Here is a 27,477-nt window from a genome sequence, read left to right as displayed (position 1 = left end):
TTCAAGGCTTCTCACATCTGGATTCTTAAGCTCTGCATCCAGTTAAAAACATCTTGGTACACTTTTCACAGAGCTTTATGATTTTCATTTTATTTTTGCCTCTAAACTCCTGTGTGAAATAGAATAGACATTTTACAGGGAAGTGATTAACTTATTTCTAACATATCAAATGCAATATGTCTTGGCATAGAGTAGCTAAGCTAATAGCCCAAGGCCTTGTCATTCTCAGGTCTTTATTTTACTTTTTTAAATATCACGTTCTTCAAATCAGAAACACTGCCACCAGGAACCATCTTCTTCAGTATGATCATTACAGTCATGCTTAATGACTAGGTGTGGATTGCTAACTCGCACAGCTTCCAGCAGCTTCTGGGCTTCCTCATCAAATGCCTCTTTGCACAACCTGAGAAAACAAGGGAACATCTCTTCTTGCACTTAATTTTCCCACAGCCCTTTACTTTTTCTGGAGAATTTACTTCAGGGTTAAAAAACTGTTCTGTTGAAGTAGGGAGAGAATATTAACATGGCTGGGGAGTGGGAAAGGAAACTGAGGGATACACTGAGGGGGATACAGCAGTTGAAGGAAAATGGAATATAAAAGAGAAAGAGAAATAATAGATTAAAAATTAAAAGGATTCTCCAAGAGCCTTGTTCTGGTCAAATAGTACTACTAATGATGACAATGCAAACAGCTAACACATACATTGTTTATTTTATTGTTAGGCACTATTCTAAAGACTGCCTGTATTGACTCAGGTGATTGATCCTCACAATAAGTCATTTCACCCATTTTTCCAATAAGAAACCAAAACACAGACACTGGGGACTAGTGCAAGTTCAAATATCTAGTAAGTGGCAAGGTCAGAATTCAAGCTCAGGTAGTCTGGCTCTAGAATTTGTGGCTCTTAACCACTATGCTACATTATGTCTCTTGAAATTCTATGTTCTATGGGAGAAAACAAATAAGAGCCTAGAAAATACCCAAGGATCCACAGTCAGGTTACTCCTGAGACCTGCAATAAATGAGTGGCTCCCCAAATCTCTCATTCCAAAAAACTTTCCTCCTAAGAAGCCAATGATGACTTACCCTAGAACTTGTAGTTTACATTCAGGAGACCTCAAGACTTCACATAACTTCATAATTCCTTCACAACCTAAGGTATTCTGTGTCAGGTTTATTTTTATCAGTTTTTGGTTGCTGCTAAGAGCAGAGGAGAGATCCTGACAACAGAGAGAGGTCAAACCACAGTATTCCAGCCTGCAGGGAAGAGAGACTTCAGATAAAGTTAACTTTATTCCATGACAGAAAGCAAGCAAACTTAAGAGATCGTTGAGCTAGGTGTGTAGGGTAACTCCAGAAGCTTAAAAAATGAGCACAATTAGGGTAGATTCGAGGAATGAGTACTTGTTCATTATTACTAGATATTTATAGACTGAATATATTCCTTCTGATATTATGAATTACAAATTCGTAATTATAGTCCAGGGAATAAAATGTGGAAGCACACTAAGGAAAATTACAAAGCAGTTGAATCCTTGAACAGCATTAAAAATACAGAAACAAAATTAGGTTTTAGAAGTATGGTATCAAGTGTTTAAATAGCAAGGTATATAATGAGGTCTTTAGTACCATGCCATTTATGTAAATAAAAATGCATACACCAAAAAACATTACATCTTTTACAAGGATACACATAATCCTATGGCAAATTTCAAACGCATTAGGTCAATTGCCTACTAAGTGGAAAGGAGAATGGTTAATGGAGATAAATTAACCAACTAACCAACTGACAATCAATTGTAGGCTCTGGAATAAACCAATGATAATACCATACCATGAACTAAGGAAGTGTGTTAAACTCAACCTTCTGCACCTGATGATTCCCCCAACAAACTAATTTAAATTTAATTTTCACCTTATGTTTATCTGTACATTCAACAACTGAGTGCCTATATACGTACTGAATATAAAAAACTTTTTTTAAAGTTGCTGCCTACATGGAACACACATTAACATAGTAGAGCAATAATCCCATTAATTATGACATAAAGTACATAAATATCACACTAAATAAACCTTAGGATAAAAAAATTATAAGAAAAGAGTAACAAGAATTCATCAGGAAACACAATCATTCTAAACTTCCAGTCACTAATAAGTCTCAAAATACCAAAAAACCTAACAGAACCACAAAATGAAAGACAGATCTTCAGTTATAAAGATTTTTAACATTTTTACAATAATTGAATTATCTAGGGAAAAAACACTAAAAATATAGCTGATTTGAACAACAGGATTAACAATCTGAACTGATATGAAATGCTGCAACCAACAGCTCTTCATATTCTTTTCAAGTGCACTATCAAACACATAAAAATTGACTATATACTGTGCCGTGAAGCAAATGTCAACATATTTAAAAGAACTGAAATCATGCACAGTATGCTGAAGAGTAAATATAATGCTAAAGAGTAAATATAAAAAGCTAAAGAGTAAATATAAAAAGATAACAAGAAGATGGGATAGAAGAGATCAAATATGTAGCGATATTAAAGAATTAAAAAGATTAAAAAATAAAATAAAATAATAAAAATAAAAAGATAACAAGAAACCCCTCTTATGTTTGAAAATTAAAGGATACACTTTAAAATAACCCATGGGTTGAAGAAAAAAATTATAAGCACAGTTAAATATTTTAGACTAAAAATAAAAACACTGCATATAATATCAAAACTTGTAGTATGAAGTTAATGCAATGATTTAAATGAAAATCATAACTTTAAATCTGTCTTGGAAAAGAAGAAATATTTATGAGCTAAGCATCCAACTCAAGAATTTAGAAAGAGTGGTAAAATAAACTCAACAAAAATAGAAAAGAAATAAACAATAATTAATAAAATATCACTAGATATCTAAATCACTAGATAATTCAGAAATTAAGCAGATAAATATTAATAGACACTTGCCAATAAGTTTTTAGAGGTAAAATCCTAAGAATACTAACTAAAAATTAATAAAATCTACATAAATGTATAGTTATTTTAAAAATTGAATCAGAAATCAAAAGTCACAGAAAGGAAACTTCAGATCATATAGCTTCACCAGAAATTTCAAAAAAGCTCAAGAAAGAAATAATTCCAATCTTATGCAATCATATGCTAAAACACACAACTGACCAGCTAAAATTTTTTAAATTAAGTCTAACAAAAGTGGCAAGAATAATAGGAACTCTTACACACTGGCAGCGATAGAATAAATTAGTGCAGTCTTTTTGACATGATCTGATAAATTTGAAGACATATATTCCCCATAACAAGTCCACTTCCAACTATTTACACTAGATAAATGTATATGCAGGTACCTCATAATTTACATATTAAGATATTTATAGCATCACTAAGTCATAAAAGAAAGAAAAACAACCGAAAAGTCTACTTACAATAGAATGGTTATTATAGTTTTTGGTATGGTCCTTCACCAGAATCTTTTTACAGCAATAAAAATGAATTAAGAGATTCCGAGGAAGATGGTGACTAGGTAAAAGCAAGGTTCACCTCCTCCCAGGTCTGTATTGAAAGTACAACCAAATTATAAAATAATCAATGTGGAGAATCACCTGAAGTCCAGCTGATTATAATATGTATATCTGATAATGTAAAGAAAGAGCCACATTGAAGCCAGGAGGAGGGGCAAAATCGCTAATTGGGCTGGACCCACACCAGCACTGGTAGATCACCGGGAAGGAGAGTGAGGCTGCAAAGGCTCCCCTGAAGGGAGGGGGGGTCCTGGCCTCATTTGAGGGCTCCACAGCCCAGGGAAAAAGAGTTTCCAAAAACTCTGACTCTAAAAACCAGAGGAGCTTCTGTCTGGGCGAGACAGAAAAAGCCTGAAACCCTAAACACCCTTTTGAAGGACTCACGCACAGGATTTCTGACTTGCGGACACTCATCCAGGACACCAGCGGGTGGGTCAGAGGCTCGAGCAAGATTCATACAGGGAAAGACTACATTACCTGGCGCCGGAACGAGGGCTGGATGGGCAGCCACTACTGTGCCTTAGTTGGGCCCCTCTACAGGGCAATCTATAGACCAGACCAGCTCAACTGGACAGTACAGATCCCTCCCACAGGGCCATTAGGAAGCGCTGGCTCGAGATCAGCAGCCCCTCTCAACCTGCAGATTGTCCAGGGCTTTTATTGCTGGATGGATGCCAAGCTCTGCTCCCAATCAGAGCCAAATACTCGCAGCTGGCAGCCAGTGCTGTGAGCATGCATTTCGGAGAATTTCAGGCAGATCACTGCTGCCAGCACAAACTTGGGTGGATCTCATGGAACTGCAGGCCAGTCCCAGACGGCATCTGGTCTTGCTGTGATCTAGGACTTTTGTGGGAACACGAGGTTACCAAAGTTGCAGCAAGACTGAAGCTGTATTGATTTGATGGCCATTGTCTCCCTGAGACCTCGCCCACCCAACCCACAAATTGCCCCAAGTAGTCCATTGACAGTCAACCACTACTGCCCTGCTCCTCACCCTGGGTATCCCAATCCAAACTTTGGGTAGCACAGGGTGGCCACTGCATGGAAATCAGTTGAAGGCAGACCTCTGCTTCCTGCAAGAGCTGCGATGTTACATGGGGGTTCGCAGGGGTCTGTAGGACCACCCCACATGACAGCTGGTCTCACTATGATCTGTGACTATAGTGGGAATGCCCAAGAACAGAAGTTGTGGCAAAACTGAGGTTGTATTGGCCTGACAGTCCTTGTCTCCCTGAAATCCCACTTCACCCAAGCCACAAAGTGCCTGCGGCCCAGTGACGGGCAGCCTCCTCTGCCCTGCTTTTCTCTGGGGTTGTGCATTCTGTGCAGGCAACAAACCTTGGCTAGCACAGTGAACACATTTTGGGGAAAACAGTTGTAGACAGACCACTGCCACCTGTACGAGCTGCAATATCTCTTGAGGGGATCTCAGGGGTCTGTGGGACTGCCCCAGACAGCAGCTTCTCTCCTTGTAGTCTGTGATCTGTGCAGACACAGAAACTGCAGAAGACTGAGGCTAATGGCCTGATGGCCCTCAACTCTCTGAGCTCCTGCCCCATACAAAATGCCCGCCATACATTGATAGGCAGCTGCCCCTGCCTTGGGGTGGTGCATTTAGGCCTAAGGTGGCAGTAGCTGACCTTGCTACGATTGGAAACTTGTACAGGGAACCATAGAGACAGTGCTAGTATGTAAACTGACACTGCAGTGGCAGGAGGAAATTTGCTCAATAGATCCAGGAGACCTCCAGGGTCCCTGCACCATCCAACATGCATATCACCCAGAAGCTCTTCCAGTTTCAGAGACTTACGGGCAACTGACAAGCTGCATCAGGCCTTGAGGAGCACTGGTCCCTCTGCTAAACCACCCTAGGTCAGGGAACGGGGATAACCGGACAGCTGCCTATAGCATTGTTTCTTCTACTTACCTATAGATCCAGCATAGGCAACAACCATCTGTGGATCACACTGTAGCTCCTATCAGGTAGCCCTGAGCAATCAAAGGCAGCGGCTGACTTTGGCCGCAAAATCAATGCACCCAGAGGCTAGCACCAGACCACAACAGAGCAATTCCTGACTACTCCCATTAGTGGTACACACAAAAGGTGGTTGCAAAAAGTACACAAGCCTGCTAAGGCAAATCCCGCTCAGTGAGGTCAGTTCCCACACAGCAGCTCTTACCCTGTGGGTGCAGTCAGTTCCCACAATTAGTCAGCCTGAGCATTAATCCTACCCATTGATCTACTAACAACAACAAAGGCTTAGCAACAACAGATAATCACACACAACCCATACAAAGATCACATCCAGAGCCCCTGGCACAGGGGATCAAGGAGAATGTGCCACTGGGCCATACAGGACACTTTCCACATAAGACCATCTGGCAAAGGCTGAGAGACGAGGCAAATATTCTTAACACCTAGAAACTAACACAGAGAGGCTAATAAAATGAGAAAACAAGGAAACGTGCCACAAATGAAACAACAGAAGAAAACTCCAGAAAATAAGCTAAATGAAATGAAGGCAAGCAACCTACCAGAGACAGAGTTCAAAATAATGGTTATAAGAATGCTCAATGAACTTATGGGAAGAATGGATGAACACGATGAGAACCTCAACAGAAAGACAGTAAGCATAAAAAAGGACATAGAAACCATAAAAAGAACCAGACAGAAATGAAGAATATAATAATTGAAATGAAGAATACACTAGAAGGATTCAACAGTAGATTGGACGAAGGTGAAGATCGAATCAGCAAACTGGAAGACAAGGTAGCAGAAACACCCAAACAGAACAACAAAAAGAAAAAAATAATAATTTTAAAAAATGAGGATAGTTTGAGACCTCTGGGACAACATGAGGCATAATAGGAGTACCCAAAGTAGAAGAGAGAGAGCAAGGGATTGAGAATCTGTCTGAAGAAATGCCAAAAACTTTCCTAACCTGAAAAAGAAATTAGTCATACAAGTTCAGGAAGCACAAAGAGTCCCAAACAAGAGGAATTCAAACAGACCCACGCCAAGACACATCATAATTAAAATATTAAAGGTCAAAGACAAAGAGAGAATCTTAAAAGCAGCAAGAGAAAGGCAGCCAGTTACTTACAAGGGTACTCCCATAAATATGTCTGTTAATTTTTAAATGGAAACCTTGCAGGCCAGAAAGGACTGACAAGAAATAGTCAAAGTTATGAAAAACAAGAATCTACAACCACGAATACTATACCCAGCAAGGCTTTCAATTAAAATGGAAGATAAGATGAAGAGCTTCCCAGACAGAGAAAAGTGTAAGGAATTCATCACCAACAAGCCAGTATTACAAGAAATGTTAAAGGGACTTTTGTTAAAAGAGAAGAGATAAAAAAGAAAAAACAATAAAATGTCAGTAACCATGTACCTATCAGTAATCACTTTAAATGTAAAAGGTTAAATGCTCCAATCAAAAGACACAGGGTAGCTGAATGGATAAGGGATAGAGAATGCAGTTAGCATTAATGTAATGACTAGCTGGAGAGCCAGAGAAAAGAGCAATTAATGAGATCATTTTATAAACTACATAAATGTCTAACCAATGTACTCTATACTTGAAACTAATAAAATTTTAAAAAATAATAAAATTTAAAAAAAATGAATTAACTACATCTACATGAAGCAACTGAGTGAGTCTTACAATCATAATATTAAGCAAAAAAATTGTAACACAAAATACATAAAGTATGATCCCCTATATATAAAGTTCAAAATCAGGCAAAATTCAACTATACTGTTTACGATTATATATACTCATCATTCATTGTCTAGGAAAACAAATAAATGACTGCCATAAAGTTAGGATAATGGTTACTTGTTGAGGAGGAGGGAAGAATTGTGATTTAGAATGGATGACTGAGAGGAATTCAGTTAACTGAGAAAATCCAACTTCCTGACCTGAGTGTGGTTACATACATTATTTTTTAAATATTAGTTTTATTCACTTTTTTGTATTTTATATTTCATAATGAAAATGTTTAAAATATAATTTGACAGAGCTTAAAAATAACAGAAGAGAAAAATAAAAATTATAGAGGGTCACAGAAGAAGCAAAAATGAGATCACAACTGCTAAAAATACACTTAGGAATATGTAGGATGATCTAGAAAAAAATCAAGCAAAAGAAGAATAAGTTTTAAAAGATTAAAGAAAATTATAGATAAGGAAGATTGACAAAAGACATCCAACGTAAGCATAGTGACCCTGAAAAAAATTGAACAGAAAAAAAAAAAGCACAATCTACAGATTAAAAAGGTACACCTAATAAGTGATCCTATTATTGTCTCACGGATGCTAGCAGAAGACATAGAGAGCCCTGCCAGAGACAGAAAGCTGTGTTACTCTTAGCATAGCCACACAGCATTAGGTATGTTTGTGTCAGTTTGTGCCCTAAATCCCACAAGGTTGATGTGGAGGGCCCAGGTAGATGCCTGCACATGCCCTGGGTTGCATTCCAGGAGAGAAACATTGAGTTTGGGGACCACCATTTTGTAGTAATCAATGTAATCGGGACCCAAATCAAATATAACAACAAATCCCACATTGGGGTGACCTGTGCTCCTTTGGGTTATATGTTTGCATGCGGGGAGGTGTGGCACACTGATTATCTTTATTGGGGATGGTGTCACTGTGACCTATCTTTTGTCCCCTTTATTTACTGCCAATGGCACCAAGATTAGCAAGTCATTCTAAACTCAATACTACAATTTGGCCTCATCCTGTGCTTGGAGTCCTGTTATAGTGGCCTTAATTAAATGGTATATGAAATCAATTGAACAAATTTGGTCTCAGCCTCTGTTGGTCAGATTAATCAGAGTGGCCAATGGAGTGACATGTCCTGTGACAATTCACGAGAAGCCAAGACTACAATGTGTAGAAAAAGTGGTTAATATTATTAGGAGATATCCCTCTATGGGTCTTTCACCATTGTACATTTTTGCTGACAAAAATGCCAGGCTCTGACAGCTTTTTATCTGGGCTGTTTTCTAGAATGCAAGTGCAATAAGCAACCTTGAGGGACGAGGTACTGTCTCTGCCTCCAGGACAAAGAGCAGCCTTGCTCACTGCTTACTATAAAATGGTGGGTCCCCAAACTCAACGTTCCTTTCCTGGAATGCAACCCACTGCATGTGCAGGCCATCTACCCGGGCCCTCCACATCAACCTTGTGGGACTGGGGCACAAAGAAAACTGACACAAACATGCCTAATGCTGTGCAGCTATGCTATGAGTAACAAAGCCCTCTGTCTCTGGCAGGGCTATGTCTACTGCTAGCATCCATGAGACAGTAATAGGATCACTTATTAGGTGATAAGTAGGATAAAATTAAATTTCAGACCCAACAGTTATAACATCATCATTGCTGTAATAAAAACATATAAACAGTCAATGAAAACATAGGAAAAGCAGCACTTTCTTGGAATATTCAAGGAAACATATAGCGTCTGGGCTTCTTACACATGAAGCAAAATTTTTCACCTGTATAAGTAAAAATGTACTATCCAATATCAGTTCAAGACTTTTAAAAAAAAAATCTAAATATGTGATCAAACATAAAAAGTACTCAGAACATAGGATAAGATTTTATTAGACTGTGAGCTCCCTGAGAACATCAATGGCATTTTTATAGATAGAAAATGATTGGTAAACTCTCTGATTTAATAAGAATAATTAATTCAAGGACAGATGGGATATCTGAAGGATGAGACTGTGGAAGACCTAAATCAAGTACCATTTACTTAATATATACCCTGTCCAAGGCACTAAGGAAGACACAAAGAAATGTGAACTATGGCTTTTATACTAACCACATGTAATTCACACTGATCCATATATTTGACATTCAGATTCTATTTCTGAGAGTAACTTACCATCGAGCTCCATTATTTTCCATCCTCTTTCCATATACCAAATTTCTTCTAGCTGTACTAGCCACCAAATAGGTATCATTTTCCCAATGAAAACCTGAACTCACCCGAGCCTTTGAATATTACAGTTTGGGTGTCTCAGAGCCTCACACAGAATTTTTACTCCATCATCCTGCAAGTCATTGTTCCCAAGGTCCAGGCTCCGCAGGTTTGGGTTGTTCAAAATAGCAGAAGCCAGATCCAGACAACACGCACTAGTCAGAACACAACCCATCAATCTGCAAGAAATACAAAAGAAAAGTGAGACCTTTATTTGTGAGGCTTAATTAGTTTAACCTGGGAGAGATGCCTAGGCATTTGAGCCTTTTTTCTGATTCTTTTCTATCTACAATCCAGGATGCATATAGGAAGATCTAACATTACCAGTACAAACAGACGGGATTTCTTAATGAGCAGGAAAAAACAGTGGGTAAAATGGCTTTCTTCCACAAACAGGTTATTATCTATCAAGCTCCCCAAATCAAGGGTATAAATACTTATTTCTACCAATACTAAAAAAATATTATAAGCTTTCCCAAGGAACCCCCAGATCTCTATACTTTCAGTTTCTAACATATTTTTGAAATAAAAAATGCTTTCTAGGAATCTATCTCAAAATGTTATCTCCAAAAAAAATGAAGCAAGCTATATACAAAAAGATATTTTTCATGTCCTTTGTAGAACATTCGAGAGCATTCACAATCTGGCCTCAAGCATTCACTTTCCATACTTTGTCCCCACCCAATTCTCCAACCAACCATACACATCTATTTTTTTCCCCAAATATACCACATCTATCCTCATTATCTTCATTCCACTCTTTTTTCTCTTCCTTCCTTCTGCCTAGAATATCTGCAATAACAAAACCTTCATCTTTCAAGCCTAAAGTCGCTCAGTCTCCTCTGCCCCATTCCTTGCTCCTTCAAACTTTTGTCATACCCTTATAACATATGAAATAAATTACAGTTGGCTTTATATTTCTCTACCGTCAGCATTTTGTGAGTTACCTGAGGACAAGAAAATCACTTAGTAAAAACATTTCATGCCATCAGCATCTAGCTCGTATTTGTTGTAAACACTGGTTTAAGCAGTTGGCATGGTCTGCGTAGAGACTATGAAGGTAGCTAAAAAAACATAAATTAGCCTATGTGTTTACAGCAGAGAAACTGGGCTAAGCAAACATCTTGTGTGTATAGGTAGGTCACTGAGAAATTATAACTCTGTAGTTGAAATGAAGGCATTGGATTTAATGATAATTTCCATTAAGTAAAATTTTATCTTCCAATTGAATAATAATCAAGGAAACATCACAGAACCACATTGTAGCTCATATATATTTTCCTAAAGTACAGGTGCTTACTGAACCCAAGAGTTCAGTCACTTCAGTGTTTACAGATGTGACAATCAACTATTAAACTCATTTGGAAATCTGGTTATCATGAGTCAGTCCAGTCAAACCAAACACCTCTGGATATACCAAAAATTTTTAATTTATAGTACTAAAAAAAAAAAACAATGCTGGGGTTAGACCCTTAATGACTCACCCAGGCTACTAGTCCCATGGGAGACTCTAGTGTGAAGTGAGCTGAGATTGCTAAGTGACACCTCTATCTTGCTTCACTTTAGCCACAATATTTATATAATGAAATATTAAATATTCAGCCATTAAAATAAACGATAACTGTACATAAGTACTTAAATGTATTTCTGAAATATTATCATGTAAAAATGAAACCTCAAAGTCAGGTCTACAGAGGTATGTATACCCACTTACAGAGTAAGAGAGAACATAGCAGGAATAAAAACTGTTGTTTAAGAATTAGTCCATTGTTGGATATTTTTAAAAATTCTCCTCCCAGTTTCTTTAAAAGCTGACCTAATTACAAAACCTGAATTTAAGAAAGAAAAATTAGCAGAGCACAATTTCAGCTTCATGGATGTAAGGTAGAGGACACACAGTAATGTTACCAGGACACGACCAAGGGAAAAATAAAATGACTAATGTTCAGCCTGATGGCTCTGATCCTCCTTATCTGAGGGAAATTAACTGTAATTACTGTACCAATTGTTTAAGAAAAATTTGATGAACAGACTTCCCCACTAGTGTCAGCAGAATGAAAGAGAGGAAATCAGCTGTATATTCTTTTCTCTGACAGATACTCAGCTCTCAGCCTTTTCTTCTATACCGCTCCTGCCCTCACAGTAGTAGCTAAAGCTACACGAAAGTAAGGTCAAAGGATACCTACTCCAGGTCCTGAAGATTACAGCTTGGATGCCGAAAGACATCACACAGAAGCTTTACTCCATCATCTTGTAGCCAGTTAGACCCCAGATCCAGATGTATCAGGCTCTTGTTGTGCAGGAGAGAAGATGAGAGATGTTCACTGCTAAGTGAAGTGAAATGGCAGCGTCTCAGCCTACACGAAGGACAATGTGAAGAAAGATGGAATCATTGCTCTACAGCCCAGAGACTTACCTTTGAAAAGGTTTCATGTTATGATCCCTTATCCACTTGCGAACACACCCTCTCAGATCAAATATCCTCTTCCCCCATTGCTTCTTTGGCTGTCTCACTTGGAAAACATAGGTTTGTACCAAACTGGGCTACAAACTTGATTCTTATCCTTCAGAATGTTTATTACTATACATGAAAGGTTGACCTCTTTACATCATATATAAATATAGTACCCCGTTGCAGAAGTAGCTACATGGAGCAGAGAAGCAGGCATATGGAGTAGAATGGGAATAATCATAATAAGTAAGTACTTCTTGTACATAATAAAATTGGCATTCTTATCAGCAGAGAAAAGAATTATATTACATCATAAATGATTTGGGGACAACAGACCTGACGTGTGGAGGGAAATAAGTTTAAGCCTATAACAAAATTAATTTGGAATAATTTAACATTTAAATGTTAAAAACTAAACCATAAAGAGTATAAAAAAGATGACATAAATGGGATTTTTTAAAAGAGTTATTTCCAATTATGACAAAACTTCTAGAAGTCATGAGGAAAAATTTGACTTTACAAAAATTTGAAACATCTGTATTCTAAAAATGACCATAAAGAAAATAAGAAATACAGCAACAGGCTAAGTAAATTATTTACAATATATAAAAAATAACAGTAATAACATATATGTGATATTAATAACCATAAGACATATAAACCATCCAGAAGAAAACTGAGCCATGAAGAGGCAATTCCTAGAAGGCCAAAAGCATTTGAAAAGATACTCGGTAGCAAATCATTTTTAAAGTTATTTTCAAATATTTAATTAATATTGATCAGAAAGACTGTAGATAACCAGGGAGGATATTAAAATGCTAGAATGCTGAGGGAATATAACAATCTATCTGGAGGCAATTTAACCATATCTGACAAAATAAAAATTTGGCTCATTAATTTCATGTCAAGGAAATTATCTAACAGCAACTAACAGATAATCACAGTGTGATCCAGCCATACCATGAAATGCTATCTTTCCTTTTAATGGTATTCCTATTAACCTGTTCTGACCCAGAATATGGAGTTGCATAGGTGGACTTTAGTCCCGAATCCATCATTTTCTTGTATTAGGCAAGTTGCATAATCTAAGCCTCAGATTCCTCACCCGTGCAATGAGACACTTAGAACTCAAGTGTCTAATTTGACATCAACAAGCGTTTTTGTGCAGATTAAACATATTTAGCACAGGACCCAGCACACAGTAAAAACACAATATAAAAACACAATAAATGGCAGTTATTAGTATGATCATATGCATCATCTTCATTATGATTAAGGATGACAGGGAAAAAACAAGAAACAGAATATGTTCATAATATTTTCCCATTTTAAATGTAGTTCAAAATGTATATTATATTGGGTGGCTGAAATCTAGTAGACACTTACACAAGGCTCTGTAAAGTGCACTGTGGATGTTTCAAGGCATCGCTCACAAGCTTTACTCCACCATCTCCCAGGACATTATCCGCCAAACACAAATGTGTCAGCCTTTTATTGCTGATAAGAGCCAAAGAGAGATCCTCACAACCATCTACTGTGAGGCCACAGCTTTCTAAGCTGAAAAAAACACAGATGGTAAGGGGTCAGTCAAATCCCAAAGTTCATGCTTCTCTTCTCCTTCACAGGGAAGTTGGCTGGTACTTAACTCCTACATCTCAATTACAGACTCAACCTCATCAAAGCTACTTAAATTATGAATTCCATTGCAGTTATGTACAGAATACGATGGAACAAAACATGGGAGAAGAGAATCCTGGAAAAAAATTAAAAAGTCAGTCGTGAAGAGAAGTGTATAAAAGTCAAGTAAAAGAGGAAGGGCAATAGAGGAAGTAAATGAAGAGCTCAACCAGGACTGACAAATGAACTAGTTGGTGTCAAGACCCAGACGGTTTGCTCATTCAGATCATAACCAAGCTACATAAGACTGAACAAAATGACTCTAGAGAAAACAAAGCAAAAAGACTCACGATAGTCTCTCTAGGTGACACTTTGGATGCCTTAAGGCCTCACACAGCAGCTCTACTCCATCATCCAAAAGATTATTGGTCGACAGATTCAGAAATACCAGGCTTTGGCTTTTGACAAGAGCCTTGGAGATATTCAGACAGCAAAGTGTAGTTAGGTCGCAGGATTCCAAGCTGGAAAACAATACAGAAAAATAGAAATGACCACTTAGAGAAGAATTATAACCACCACTCGCCCCGCCAGAACATGTGGTCGCTTGGATTTGGGTCATTGGAACCTTTTCTGAAAATCGAGCTCCCTTGCGTAGAATGAAAGTTATGTAACTCAAGCACGAGGCTCTGATAGAGAGTTAGGAAGGGGAGAGTGGTGAGAAGTTTGTCTTTTCCATCCCTACCTCCCCAATTCCCTGTGAAAACATTAAAAAATATTCTAAAATAATACTTGTTTTTTTAACCTGGGAGAAATATCCTCCAACTACAACATGAAAGAAAGTGGATTGAAAGATGGCTGCATCCTTGCACTCCCTGACTTCTGAAACAGATGGGCAGGAAGTCAGGGCCAAATGCTGTCACGCCCTCTACTGTTTGCCAAGAGCTCATTGATTTATGGGAGTCAACCCATGCTTTCTGAGGAACTCAGTTCTTAAGAGTAAAAATAAGAAGTAAATCAGAAATAAGTTTATAAAGTAAAATAAGGAAAGTAGGAAAAGAAGTGCACGCTGAGCTCTTATTTTTAAAGACTTATTTAGAGACAACTCGGACTTTGGTTGTGGTTGGGCCTGACACCAGCTACTTGTATGGAAAGGCCGGTGGCAGCAGCGTTCCTAGAGCATGGAGTTGTTCTAGTTATTCCTTTTAATCAAGGACTTATCAACTCGAGGAAATGGTTCTCTTTATCAAAACCAGGGTACACAGAGATAGTAACAGGAGGTGCTCTCTCATTAGTCCAGAATTAGACCTCAATGGAAAACTCAACTTGAGCTGAAAAGGTGTTATGAACTGAATAGTACTCTCCTGAATTCATAGGTTGGAGCCCTAATTCCCCATGTGACTGTATTTAGAGACAGGGCCTTTAATGAGGTAACTAGGTTAAATGAGGTCACAAGAGTGGACCATAGTTCAAAAGGACTGGTGTCCTTAAAAGGAATGCTCACATGCAAAAATGGCCATATGAGGACACAGCGAGGTGGCCATTTGCAACCCAAGGAGAGAAACCTCACCAGAAACCAATCCAGCCAGCACCCTGATTTTGAACTTCTAGCCTCCAGAACTGTGAGATATAAATTTCTGTTGTTTAAGCTACTCTGTCTGTGGTATTTTGTTATGGCATCCTGAGTAGACTAACATCAGCAGCCAAGCAGGTGATAAGGAAAATGAAGGAAATCTTACACCTTGTGTTTTGATAGAGCTCTTCTAGACATAAAAAGATCCAATATTATGGGACCTATGGGTAAATTATTAAAGTTTAACATAAAACATAATGGGGACAGAAAATAAGCACATGTGTAACATGGCCAGTCAACTGTCCATAGGTCTTAAAACTTGAGGTCTAAAATGAACATAAAACTGGAAACTTTCCTACATGAAATGTCAACAGGAGCTCTACATGACTCTTGATTACTCTACAGTGGCCACCCACAATGGAAGAACATCCAGTTCTATATGATGTAGTACATGATTATTACAAAACTCTAATGACTTCTGCCACCAAAATATTCTATTTGCTGGTGCAAAGAGCCCTACTAGCTGACCCAGAGATACGGTTTCCTGTCTGAAAGCCTAGTAACTGGGTCTAAATCAAGGATTATTAAACCTCAACTGATGAAAGAGGTCTTATCAAGTCCTGCTGATCTGTCAAGTGCCAAAGCATTTTGTCTTGGATCTATGGCTCCCCTTGTAAGAAAACATCTTTTCTTCCATTTAAAAGTCTTTTGCTATTAATATATTTTACTTTTAGACAGAGAAGCCAATGACCTACTTCTCACCTGGGTTCCAGACCAGGGGCTGCAGGTTATAGAAGATGCCTCAATATGTCCTAAAACTACTTCGTAGATGGTATAACCAACACCCTCATCTGGCCTGCTGATAACTGAACTCAATACATGTTCAAGAACTATCCAACAACTTTCCAGACATGCTGTAAGTCAATTTCATCCTGTGAAAACTGATGACACTTAAAAAAAATAAAAATACCCAGTGGTAACAGAATTCATATGCCTATTATCAGAAAAGTCTTGTCTCAGATTTTACTTTTTTTTTTTCTGCACAGATTATCATTTGCTTCCCACAAATACAAACTATCTTGGCCTTTCATTCATCAAAGTTTATTCTTGTCCCCCACCCAAGTTGAGGGATTACAAAAAACTTCCAAGGTAAAATTGCGATGATTTTTTATTTTGCTTTTATTTGTTTTTGGTTTTATCAGAAACCGTATCTTCCACTGGAAAATAAGATCTTTCTTGAAATCAGTCACACATGTGGAGACCAAGTATGATTACTAATCCTCTCACTTTCATAGATAAGGAAAATCAGGCCCACCACTGAAATCAACAGCATGTGACAGCCAGTGAGTGCCTTGAGAGTTGTTACACTGTTCCTCAACTTTCTGTACTGGTCACTGAGTTGCAGTTATAAGGCAAGGGGGAGGCACTATCAAAATTAAATAAAAGTGAGCCTGCCCCAGTTATCATTAGTGCATTCTCCTCTATGAGAATTTAAAGATACAATGAATATACATATTCCTGCATTTAAATATGAAAAACTTAAACTTTTATGAATTCTGGATCTGCTTCTTGCCCCCCAGATTTAGGAGATGGAGACACAGAGAACTGTACAATGAGGGATCTCCAGTGGGGAAATGGGAGGAGTTAGAAGTCTTGTCAGGAGGAAATCAGCCTGAATCTACTGATCCCCACTATTTCATATCATAAAAGCAGATATAAGATAGCCATATGAACAGCAATCTCAAGCTGGAAGAGTCTATTTGGACACATAGAAGTCTCAATTGTAATAAAAAACAGCTTACCTCAGATTCTGTAGTTTACAGTCTGGATGTTTCAAGGCTTCACATAATGACTTTACTCCATTGTCCCCTATATCACTCCCTTTCAGGTCAAGATGCATGAGATTCTGGTTGTGAGTCAAAGAACTAGAGATATTCTGACAACCATCAGGGAAAGAAAGAAATCTCAACCTTTAGAAGAAAAATATGCAGGAGAGATTTACAAACTCATCTCTGTCCGTTGTTACAGCACACCTTTCTTTTCAAATCCCAACTCTTAGATATTTTCTAAATACTCCTGCCATCTATCTTACTCAGGGTTTCTCATATTCCAGGTCAGGTCATAAATTTGTCTCAGGATGTTGCTTAGAAAAACAACTGACAGCTGATACTCTCAACTTTTTCTGACTTTAAAGGAAAAGGAGATAACAACAGGAAAAATAGAAAAAGAGTTTTTAAATTCTTAATCCCAAAAATGACTACCAAAAATCACTGGGACTATTCCAAATACTCCAATTACAGCATTAATTGACATTATTTAATTCATTAAATAACCCAAGGTGAGTTCATGGTTAATATAAACTGTCTGAGGTGTATCATTAGCAAAACACATTATTGCAAAAAATGTCCTGTCATTTCAGGGATTTTGTTAAGGTGTACAGAGACAGCCTAAAGCAAAATATGAGGGAAGCTGAATCCACCCATTTTTCTTCTGATTTCCCATCTCCTAACTCAGTCATTGTTAGCTATATCTGATTCTTCTGTAGTGCCCAATGCCCAGCATATTTGCATGGCTCACTGTTCAAAACCTCCCTTACAATACTGTCTCCCCTCCCTTTCACCCACCACTTACCCTTTACCTTCATCCCTCTTCCAGCCAAGTACAAGAAAATAAAACTTTTACCTATTTAGAGCATTACCCATCATCATCTAGTAAAAATGCCTAATGCACTCACTAAACATAAATCAAAAATACATTCTCGTTAGGGAAATGAGACTTAAGTTAAGGCCACACTAAAGTGGGGAAAGGTCAAAAGCTATCTTCATGGTGTCACCCCTTGCATTCTAAAAAAGGAACCCATTTAATCCAAAAGAAGACATTAGCTTTTGTATTGGTGACATTCGGTGAAGGGACAATATGGGGGAAGAGACCTGGGGGTGAGTGAAAAGAACTTTCAGGAACTTCTTAATCATAACATATATGCAATTGCCTACCACATCTATATGCAAATCCAGACATAATCTAGTAGTTATTTGAAATCTAAGGTCATTTCTCACTAAAAACATTGACTTTCTAAGAGAAATATTTAGGTGGAAGCCTGTCTCTATCATCTGTTCAGCACTTAGCACATTACTGAGCACCAGTTAGGCCTGGAGCACATAGATGAGCACTGAATACAGAAGAAAGTAGGATCAGTTCCAGCTCCCAGTAGAGCCAATGGACAAGAGGGAAAGGGACATGTGAACGACCAAATGTAAAAAAAGTGACAGGGTATCTAGAAACAAATTAGGAGATAAAGACTGAAATGGCAAAGAATGAGAAGCAGCTGGAACTTTTACATATTGCTGGTGGGACAATAAAATGGTACAACCACTCTGGAGAACTGGTTGGCAATTTCTTAAAAAGTTAAACACATACCTATGAACTAGCAATTCCATTGCTAGGTATTTGCCCAAGAGAGGAAAACATATGTCACAAAAAATAGATTTGTACAAGAATATTCATAGCAGCCTTATTCATAATACCCCCAAACTGGAAACAACCCAGTGGTCTATTCCCAAGAAAGTGAATAAGCAAGTTATGGTACATCATATAATGGAAGGCTAATCAGTAATAAAAAAAATAAACTACTGAAACATGCAAGAGCATGGATAACTTTTTAAAAACATTTTGAGCAAAAGATGAACAAAAAAAAATACATATCGTATGAATTAACTTAAATGATTTCCAAGAACAGAAAAAGCTAATTTATAGTGACAGAGGTTAGAAAGTGGTTGCCTTTGGGACTGGACAGGGTGAGAAGACTGAATAGAAAATGGTATAAGGAAACATACCATTGATTATTTTGTCTTGTTTTGGATATTGGTTACATAGGTATGTACAATTATCAAAACTCAGCAAACACTTAATATCTGTGCATTTTATTGGTGATAAATTATTCCTCAATAGAAAGAAAATAAAAAAGAAGTGTGTTCTGAAACTTATTTTTGAAAATGCTTTGTTGGCCTGCCTAGAATGCCTTGGCTATGTTTTCATCTAGAAAATTCCTAATCAAGCCTCAAAACCCCATGTCGACAGATACTGTGCTCTGTGCAATCTTTCCCAAAATAAATTAGTTATGCCTTCATGTCCCCAGAGGTTTCTGCTGTTCGTGTTTAGAGTATTTTACACAGATTTTAAGTATTTGTCTACTGTTGGTTTCCCCTAATAAGTAGGAATGGGAGGTGTGACAAAGAAATTCCAATAACTTCATTAAATTTTCTCATGCCAGACTTACAGTAGTTTTTGTAGTTTACAGTTTGGGTGCCTTAGTTCTTGATAAAAAGTCTTCATTGCTAACTCATCAAGGTTGCTATGATGCAGGTCCAATTCTCTCAAGTGTTCATTTGTATGAAGCAGAGAACAGAGATCTTGCCAGCAATGCGTAATGCAAACACTATCCCTTTGCCTAAATAATTGGGAAAAGACAAGACCAATAAATATATTTCAGCCCAGACCACTGTCAGAAAATGGTACAAGGTGAAAGTAAGTGGACTTTGAAAACACCAAGAGCAGCAGTGCAGGTTCTGTGTAGGCACAGTCCATGGCCCTCCAGAAGCTTTATTTGCCCAATAGCTCTACCAACCCCCAACATATTCCTTCAAAACACAGAATAAAAACTAGAGAGACTTCACTTGGGAGGAAGAGACTCAGGAAGGACAAGAAAGGAGTCTTCAAATACCTGAAGAGCGAATATCAAGAAGAAAAATAACATATGACCACAAAGAGCAAGATTAGGAAAGAAACTGTAGACATTAGGGGACTGTGGCATAGGTTAGGAACCACAGGTTTGAGCCCCAGTTTTACCACTTACTAGCTAACTCAGAGCTCAAGGAACTGGTGAGACTTTAGGCAAGTCTCACCAGTTCCTTGAGCTCTGAGTTATCTTCATCTATAAAATGGAAATGCCATCTCCCTTCACAGGATTGTGAGGATTTAACAGTTAATTTTAGTGGGTACACGAAAGCACTTTGTAAATTTTAAAATGCTATATAATTGTTAGACATACTATCAATAGACTCGTTATAAACAAACAGAGGTAATAATGAACAGTCTAGCAATTATAAAAGCGTAAGCTCTAGAATGGAACAGTCTTGAGTCCCAACTCTGCCATTCACTAAACTGGGTGATTCTGGCAACACGACTAACCTATATGAGCCTCAGCTTCTTCAACTTAAAAAATTAAGTTAATAGTATCTTTTTCGGGATATCTGTGAAGATTCAGTAAGACAATCTATAGAAAATGCTTTGCAAATTTTTCACTTTTAAATTCTAACAATTGGTAGCTGCTATTATTTACATTAAAATATATAGAAGTCTAGCATGTTGCCTTATACATAATAGCTACTGAAGGGCAGGAAAAAATATATTTTTTCCTTTCTGCCCTCCTAGGTTCCCTGGCTAGGGCCCTAGGGAAGTACAATCTAATTTGTAAATTAGGTTAACAAGAGACAGATTAATGAGAAAAGCATACAAATTTTATTAGTTGTGCATTGCAGATATACATGGGGGACACTCAGTTATTAGTAACCAAAGGATTGGTTAGAATTTGGGGTCTATATACCTAATGTAGGGTAAAGGCAGGAAGAGAAAGGGCACTTATGGAAAAACAAATGATTTTTTTTTTTTGGAAGAATGGGACTTAAAAGAATAGATGAGAGACACGATAGTTTATGACATCTGTCTAGGTATAGTGTCAATTTCTGCCTCCGAAAAGAAATCACAGTTGCCCCCAAGAGGAGATTTATGACAGTTAAGTTCTTTTGGAAAGCTCTGCTTTTAGGCAGATAAGGGATTTCAAGGACTCAAATGCCTTCGGCTCAAAATGATTCTTATGTAAAAGCAGCATAGTTTGGAGTGGCATATCCTGATCCCCGTCACCATTCAATAAATATTGGTCCCCCATACCTTAAATTGGAATGAATGACATTATAGAGTGGTAGTCTCTACATCACCTGAGGTCTTAAATTTGAGAAAATTAGGCAATAAATTACTCAAATATTCAAGTGCTTACTATGTACAAACACCATGGATAAAATGGTGAACAAGATAGAAATCCTGCTCTTAAGTTTACAATGCAGTTAGACTGTAGAAGACACTGAGGTCACCTATAACATCCCTTTTAAAACACTGGGTTCTGAGTCTTTTTTTAGTTTAGCAACAATGCCAACTCTAGTATTAGATAACACTACAACAGAGGAGAGGTGAAGGTAGCATGAAGACTGCCCTTATAGTAGACAGAATGCCTTCCTAATATTATTAGGCATAAAATATATTCGAATGCCCTAGGATCAACTACATCTTCTTTAAATGGAACTATAATGTAAGAATTAAGAAAACTGACTGAAGGAGATTACTTACAACTCCTCAAGGACAGTAAATTGAATGTCACAGCATCCCAGGCTACAATTCCTCCTCCCACAGTTCAGAGAGAAATGAGATGTTAAGAGGAATGCTGCTGTAATTGTATGTTAACAGACATGAGATAGCCGGAGTAAACTTGGAAAACCATGGTCTTATAAACAGATATGTGACTTCAGTCTAGTTACACACCTTCTTAGTGTCTGCTTTTTAATAAGTAAAACAGAAATAGTAGCATCTACCTAGGATTTTTAGGAGGCTAAACGAGTTGAGACTTAGAAGGCTGTCAGGTATGTGTTAAAGCAAATGTTAGCTACTGTTTGATGTGTGCTTGAATCGATGACTGTACTTTCTTTCTAGGTGAACTTCTCTGAATCTCAGTTTTATAATATTAAAAATAAATTGAGATATGGTTTTGACCAGCATTACACTGGATATGTTAAATATCCTGTGCACTCTATAACTGTATACCACATAGTAAGCCCTCAATTAATTTTAGTTAAATCTGGAACTAATTTAATTCCTCTCCAGGCTTAAATGGGTAAAGTCAGAAAAGGCAACTTGAGGAAGGGGAGAGGGTATAATAATAGGCATAAAATGCTGAAGATTCTTTAATTCTTTCAAAACATTAATTCAGCACCTATTATTTCTTGCCCATATCTCTCTCCAATTGAGTGTTAAAGGGCTGCAACCTTTCATACAAAGACTGACCTGCGCAGTGGGGAAGGTGAACTAGGCCAGTAGAGCCCAGAGAGATGACCTCTGTACACTAGGTTCAGCAAGAAACTCCTGGTCCCTATTCTTCCAGAGGGCATTATTTTTTAAAGTTAAATTATATACAACAGTGGATGTAAGTTTGGGCTATGCCACATCCCTCCTTGAGGACTGAAGCACTCATTCCCTAGTTGCTAGGAGTGTTGATAGCTGACAGCTCTCAGCCAAGCCCCTCTCTTGGGACTACCTTCAGGCCAAGAGAGCCATATTGGACAAGTTTTCACCCATTCTTCACCAGTAACTGTGACTGGTCAATAAGGGGTTTCAGGGCCTGGCCTCCTTTTCTCAAGGTGGAACAACTCGGAAAGGTTAACCTGGCTCTGGGGCCTCAGCTAAACAAATCCTCCCCTTCCTCCGACAAAATCTACTTCCTTCACTCCCGAACACTTCCAGGGAACTGACCTAATGCACTTACCAAGTTTCAGCTGGGGGACTTGAGTTTAACATCTTCTTCTCAAACACCACAGTTACAGACAGTTTAATGGTCCTTAAACACTGGCAATACTTAAGGCAGAATGACGACACAAGCAAATGGATTTTCCCACAAATATTAATGACGATCTTTTGGAAATATCTCATTGCCTGGCTTATAAATGCTTCATCTTGAGTCTCATACAGACAGTGAAACCACTCCAGACATCCCAGCTGTGATGAAAAATATTCACTGTTTCCTAGTATTTCCATCCACTGAAGTATCTTCCATTTTATCTCCAGTGACAAAGTACAGTTAAAAGTTTCCTCCAGTTGTTTTACTAGATCTTCATTTAAAAGGCCAAACAAAAAGCATTTCATGGGCATCAAATGGGGGTCTTTATAACTGTTGCTTTCAAGTAACAGCTTCAAGTCTTCAAAAGCCTGAGCTGACCGGTCTGTGGTTCCCCAACTGTCTTTCAACATATAGAACATAGCTGCAAAAAACTCCTGAATGTGGAGGTGGGCGAACTCATAGCAGTTTTCATATTCTGTGTCCTTCTGAAGAATATTTATGTCCAGGAAAACTGAGACATCAGATTTAGTTAACCCATGCTTTCTGAGATTTTCCCTATAAAACACATGTGTCATAGTCCATACACCATTAGCAGCCAAGTGGCAGAGACTCCTCAGTTGGGTCTGGTTGGGTAGACTAGAACAGCTTCCACCTACCTGTGTGAACAAGCTAGAGATATAGGAGGTAAATAGAGCCGTGGTGGTTTTGCAGGTCAATGTGACATCGCCACCCTTCTCCATTTGCTGTTCCAGACAAGTACAAACGATTGAACACACTAAGGGGACTTTGCACATGCTAAAAAGCATCTCATTGTTTTTTAGTAAACTCAATACTTTCAAGGCCCACTTCTTGTCTTCAAAAAACTGGTAAATATACTCCTCTCTCGCATCCTCAGACATACCTAATAGCTCTACAGAACGCTGACTCTTCAACAAGGGCTTCAGTTTCTTGCAAGCTGTGAGTCTTGTTGTCACCAATAAGGATGACTCAGGGAGCATCACTTTCCTCAGCAAACTACTCATGAGGAAGGACACTGGGTGTACCTGCGTCCAGTCTTCGCACAGCGCAAACTCAGGTTCCTCAAAAGCGAAGTTCAGTTCATCAAAAGAATCAATTATAAACAGGAGACTATTTGGCTGGGACATAATCCTTTCAATGGGGCCTTCTGTGCTGGGCCAGTCCTTTGATATCATTTGAATAAAGCTTCTTTCTCTCAACTGGTTAATTTCTCTTGCATTGAGATAAAAAATATAGGTAAATTTCTGGTGATAGAGATTGCCCTGGGCCCAATCTAACATTGCCTTTCTCACCAAAGTGGTTTTCCCAACTCCAGCAGCCCCCTGAAGCACCACTGTCTGTGGCTGCTCGCCGGTTTTGACATCCACATCAAACAAATGTTCCAACAGTTCTCGACCTTCCTCAGCAATTTCATGATGGAAATCTTTAGATTCTCCAAGCAAACACTTCTTATCCTGCATTATGAAAAATTTTTCCTGTATTTGAATTCTGTATTCTGTTCCATCGCCTAAGTCAGAATGGAGCAGGGAAAAAGCAAAAATACACATGATCAAAACAAAGTCTATGATTTACAAAATTAAGAATACTGGACTTGGAGTGAGGAACAAGAAGTCAAGTAGGCTGAAATCAAAGTGCAGCTGGTTTAGGTAAGAAAGGAATGTAAATAAAACAAAAATATTCCTCTAGTTTAATACCTACATTAGAAACTGAAAAAATGAATTTGTGATTGAAAATAAAAATTAAATCCGTCCTAAAAATATTTTTTGTTCTTTGTACTTTTCCTTTACAGAGAAAAAAACATGATGTGTCGAAAAGAGTCATCATCCAGATTAAAATGAAACACAGGCAACAATAAACAATAGCCAGAGAGGACCTGAAGATAGATCTGAAGCTACATATCAAAATAATCCACTTTATACAGGTAAAACATCAATAGAAATGAATATTGAAGCATAAACTGAAGACTATTTGAAAGAGAAGAAAAAAATTCTCAAGTGCCCAAGCAGAATGAAAATAGTTATCTAGTAAGTCCGATTCCAGCTTTAGATCTCTATATAAATGTTAATATCTCAGGAAGAAAGCCCTCCCTGAAACCCAATGCTCAACAGTTCTTTCATATACTCTCAAAACATAGTATACTTTTCATTCACAGCACATATCACAAGCTGTAATTACTCTATTTCATTTTTTAAAGTAAATACAGCTGACCATTGAACAACACAGGTTTGAACTGCACAGGTCCACTTATACGTGGATTTTTTCAGTAAATAAAGAGTTGGCCCTCCATAGCCCGGGATTCACATCCACAGATTCAACCAACCAGGGTCAGAAATACTATTTTTGATCTGTGGTTTGGAATCTGCAGAAGAGGAGGGCTGAATGTAGGCACTGTTCTATGCCATTTTATATAAGAAACTTGAGCATTCAAGGATTTATTCATGGGGGTTCCTGGAACCAATCTCCCTCAGATACTGAAGGACAAATGTAAGCCTTTTCTTTGTTCTACTAGGGCTTTCAATACAAACATCTAGCATAGTTCATATCCCACTAAATTATGTTTAGTTCTCCCCAGAAATTATGATATCAGAAGGCAGGTATCCCCTTTTTTTATGGTATTATATCTAGTACAGTGCAGTACTTAAAAGAAAATTGAGATTACAAAAATGAGTTTTACTTTCTTCGTTATACTTTTATCTTCCAAATTTTCTAACAGTAAATTTCTATGGAGATGGAACCCTGGTTTCTTAAATTTATGGCCAATTATACCACAAAAATAAGCTTCCTTATATTGAATCAAAGTGGGAGGTCGTCGAGATCATTTAATACAATAACCAATTTTCATTTATTAGTCCTTGGAATAAATTAGGTTCTCAATTATTTCTTGAATGAAATAGTAGGCCTGCTAGAAAGCAACATAGGTGAGTTAAGAATAGAGGTTTCTTATCTGGTCCAGTTTTCTTTGTACTGTAAATCCACTTGTATAAACTAGAAGTTAATTGCATAGAATTCAAAATGAAGTAGGGAGAGCGGAAATGGTATTGAACTAAGACTGAGAAGACCTGGTTCTAAAAATTACATTTTATATGGACTAGTTGGTCACCATCCCTGTAACTCAATTATAGCATCATTTCTAAAGGAAGGCAACAGATATGATAAGCAAAACAGTCTTTGCCAACTCAGGGACTTTTTAGTCCATAAAACACAGATATGAATATACCTTTGTTTATTAGATTGTCATCTTTGGGCATTTCCAAATACTGCTCTCTTGAGGCCCTGAATTAACATGGCCCTGATTCTGACTTTGGCCAGAAAGCCAGTTTTGTTGACTCTTTCTAAATGATAATCAGCAAACAGGTAGGATATTACAAAAAGTTAACAAGAGGTGAAAAAAGTTTCCTGGGAGATAAATCCCATCTTGCTTCAGAAGTTCAAACTCCTTCCAAATCTGACAAAAGGCCATCTACTCACCCAGCACTGCTTCCTGATCACCTTGTGCCTCTCCAGCCCCAGTGTCCTCTGGTCTCATGGCCTGGGCTGCCCCTGCAACAGGTTCCAAAAGGATTATGAGATTTACCAAAAACAAGGAGAGCTTTGGTAATGGCCAGAACAGGGGCCAGAATTCTCCTCAGTAGTCTATTTCTATGTGACCATTCGGGATTAAGAAAAGTCAACAGAGACTCCACCAGTTTAGCTGAGGGAGAAGTGATGTAGTGTGAATGAACATCATGGACTATGAGGCTCCCTCGCCATGCTCCTCACCCTATAACAAGGCAAGTGGTCTAATACAAACCTAAGCTTCCTACTGATCTCATAGTAATATGGTGAGGCTCAAAGGAAATGTATATACACTTTGAAGCTGTAAAGACTTGTATATGAGTAAGAAATTTTAGATGTCTATAATATTTCACATTTGGGAATGATTAAAACTACTGACATGTCCCTTAATAATTTTTTGCTCATTCTTCCTATTTTGGCAAAGATTTTAAATCATATTTGAGATTCCTTAAAATTTAGCCTAACCTATGATTTTGTTTTTAGTTTAAGCAAAAGAATATTAGATGAGACAATTCTTATCACTCAGTTCCTTTCAGCATTTTAACTGGTACAAAATGGATGTTTTAACAATTAAGGAGTCAGGCTGAGTAACAGTACTCAAAACTCTCCTGCCTCTTCAGTGTTCCTCCAATGATCCAACAAGCTCCCAATGTACTTGACCATCACAGAGCTTGTGCCCCACAGCATCAATTAATCTCTAAATCCTTTCATAGAATTATCCCAGTGGGCTCCTGGAGGAACTTCCTTCTCCCTACCCCAGATGTGCCCCTAGATTCACTCACAGTTGATCTCTGCTTTTGCTCTCTCACACAGATCCTTCAGGTTCATCTTGCCAAAGATTTTGAGAGCCACATCCCAGGCCTGTTCTCCTGGATAATGCTTGTTCATCAAGTTAGCCAGATCCTCCCGTTTCGCCTTCTTCATTTCAGCCCAGGGTATCAGACAGTACCCAGGTTCCACTGCCTCATTCTTTAGGAGTAATTTGAATTTACTTAATTCCTCTTTGTTTAGCTCCTCCAAATATAATAGCAGCCCAAAATCAGAAAAGAAGGAAGACGACGATGAATCTGCCATCT

General features: G+C 38.0%; 1 protein-coding gene across 1 annotated transcript; it reads right to left on the bottom strand.

The window, feature by feature from the left end:
* Nucleotides 1–66: 66 nt before the first annotated feature.
* On the bottom strand, nt 67–27,477 carry NLRP14 (NLR family pyrin domain containing 14). The gene is made up of 11 exons (XM_039863440.1): nt 27,184–27,477; nt 26,315–26,386; nt 22,757–24,353; nt 19,445–19,609; nt 16,971–17,138; nt 13,949–14,119; nt 13,368–13,538; nt 11,716–11,886; nt 9,538–9,708; nt 1,088–1,258; nt 67–403 (listed from the first exon to the last, which is right to left on the bottom strand). Exons 1-11 carry the CDS (start codon nt 27,473–27,475, stop codon nt 268–270), a joined length of 3,285 nt encoding a protein of 1,094 aa, XP_039719374.1. The 5' UTR covers nt 27,476–27,477; the 3' UTR covers nt 67–267.

The sequence above is a fragment of the Pteropus medius genome, unplaced genomic scaffold, assembly GCF_902729225.1.
Source record: "Pteropus medius unplaced genomic scaffold, Ma_sr-lr_union100, whole genome shotgun sequence".
Classification (NCBI taxonomy): Eukaryota; Metazoa; Chordata; class Mammalia; order Chiroptera; family Pteropodidae; genus Pteropus; species Pteropus medius.
Note: the sequence above shows the minus strand (reverse complement) of the source record. Positions and strands in the feature narration are given on the sequence as shown.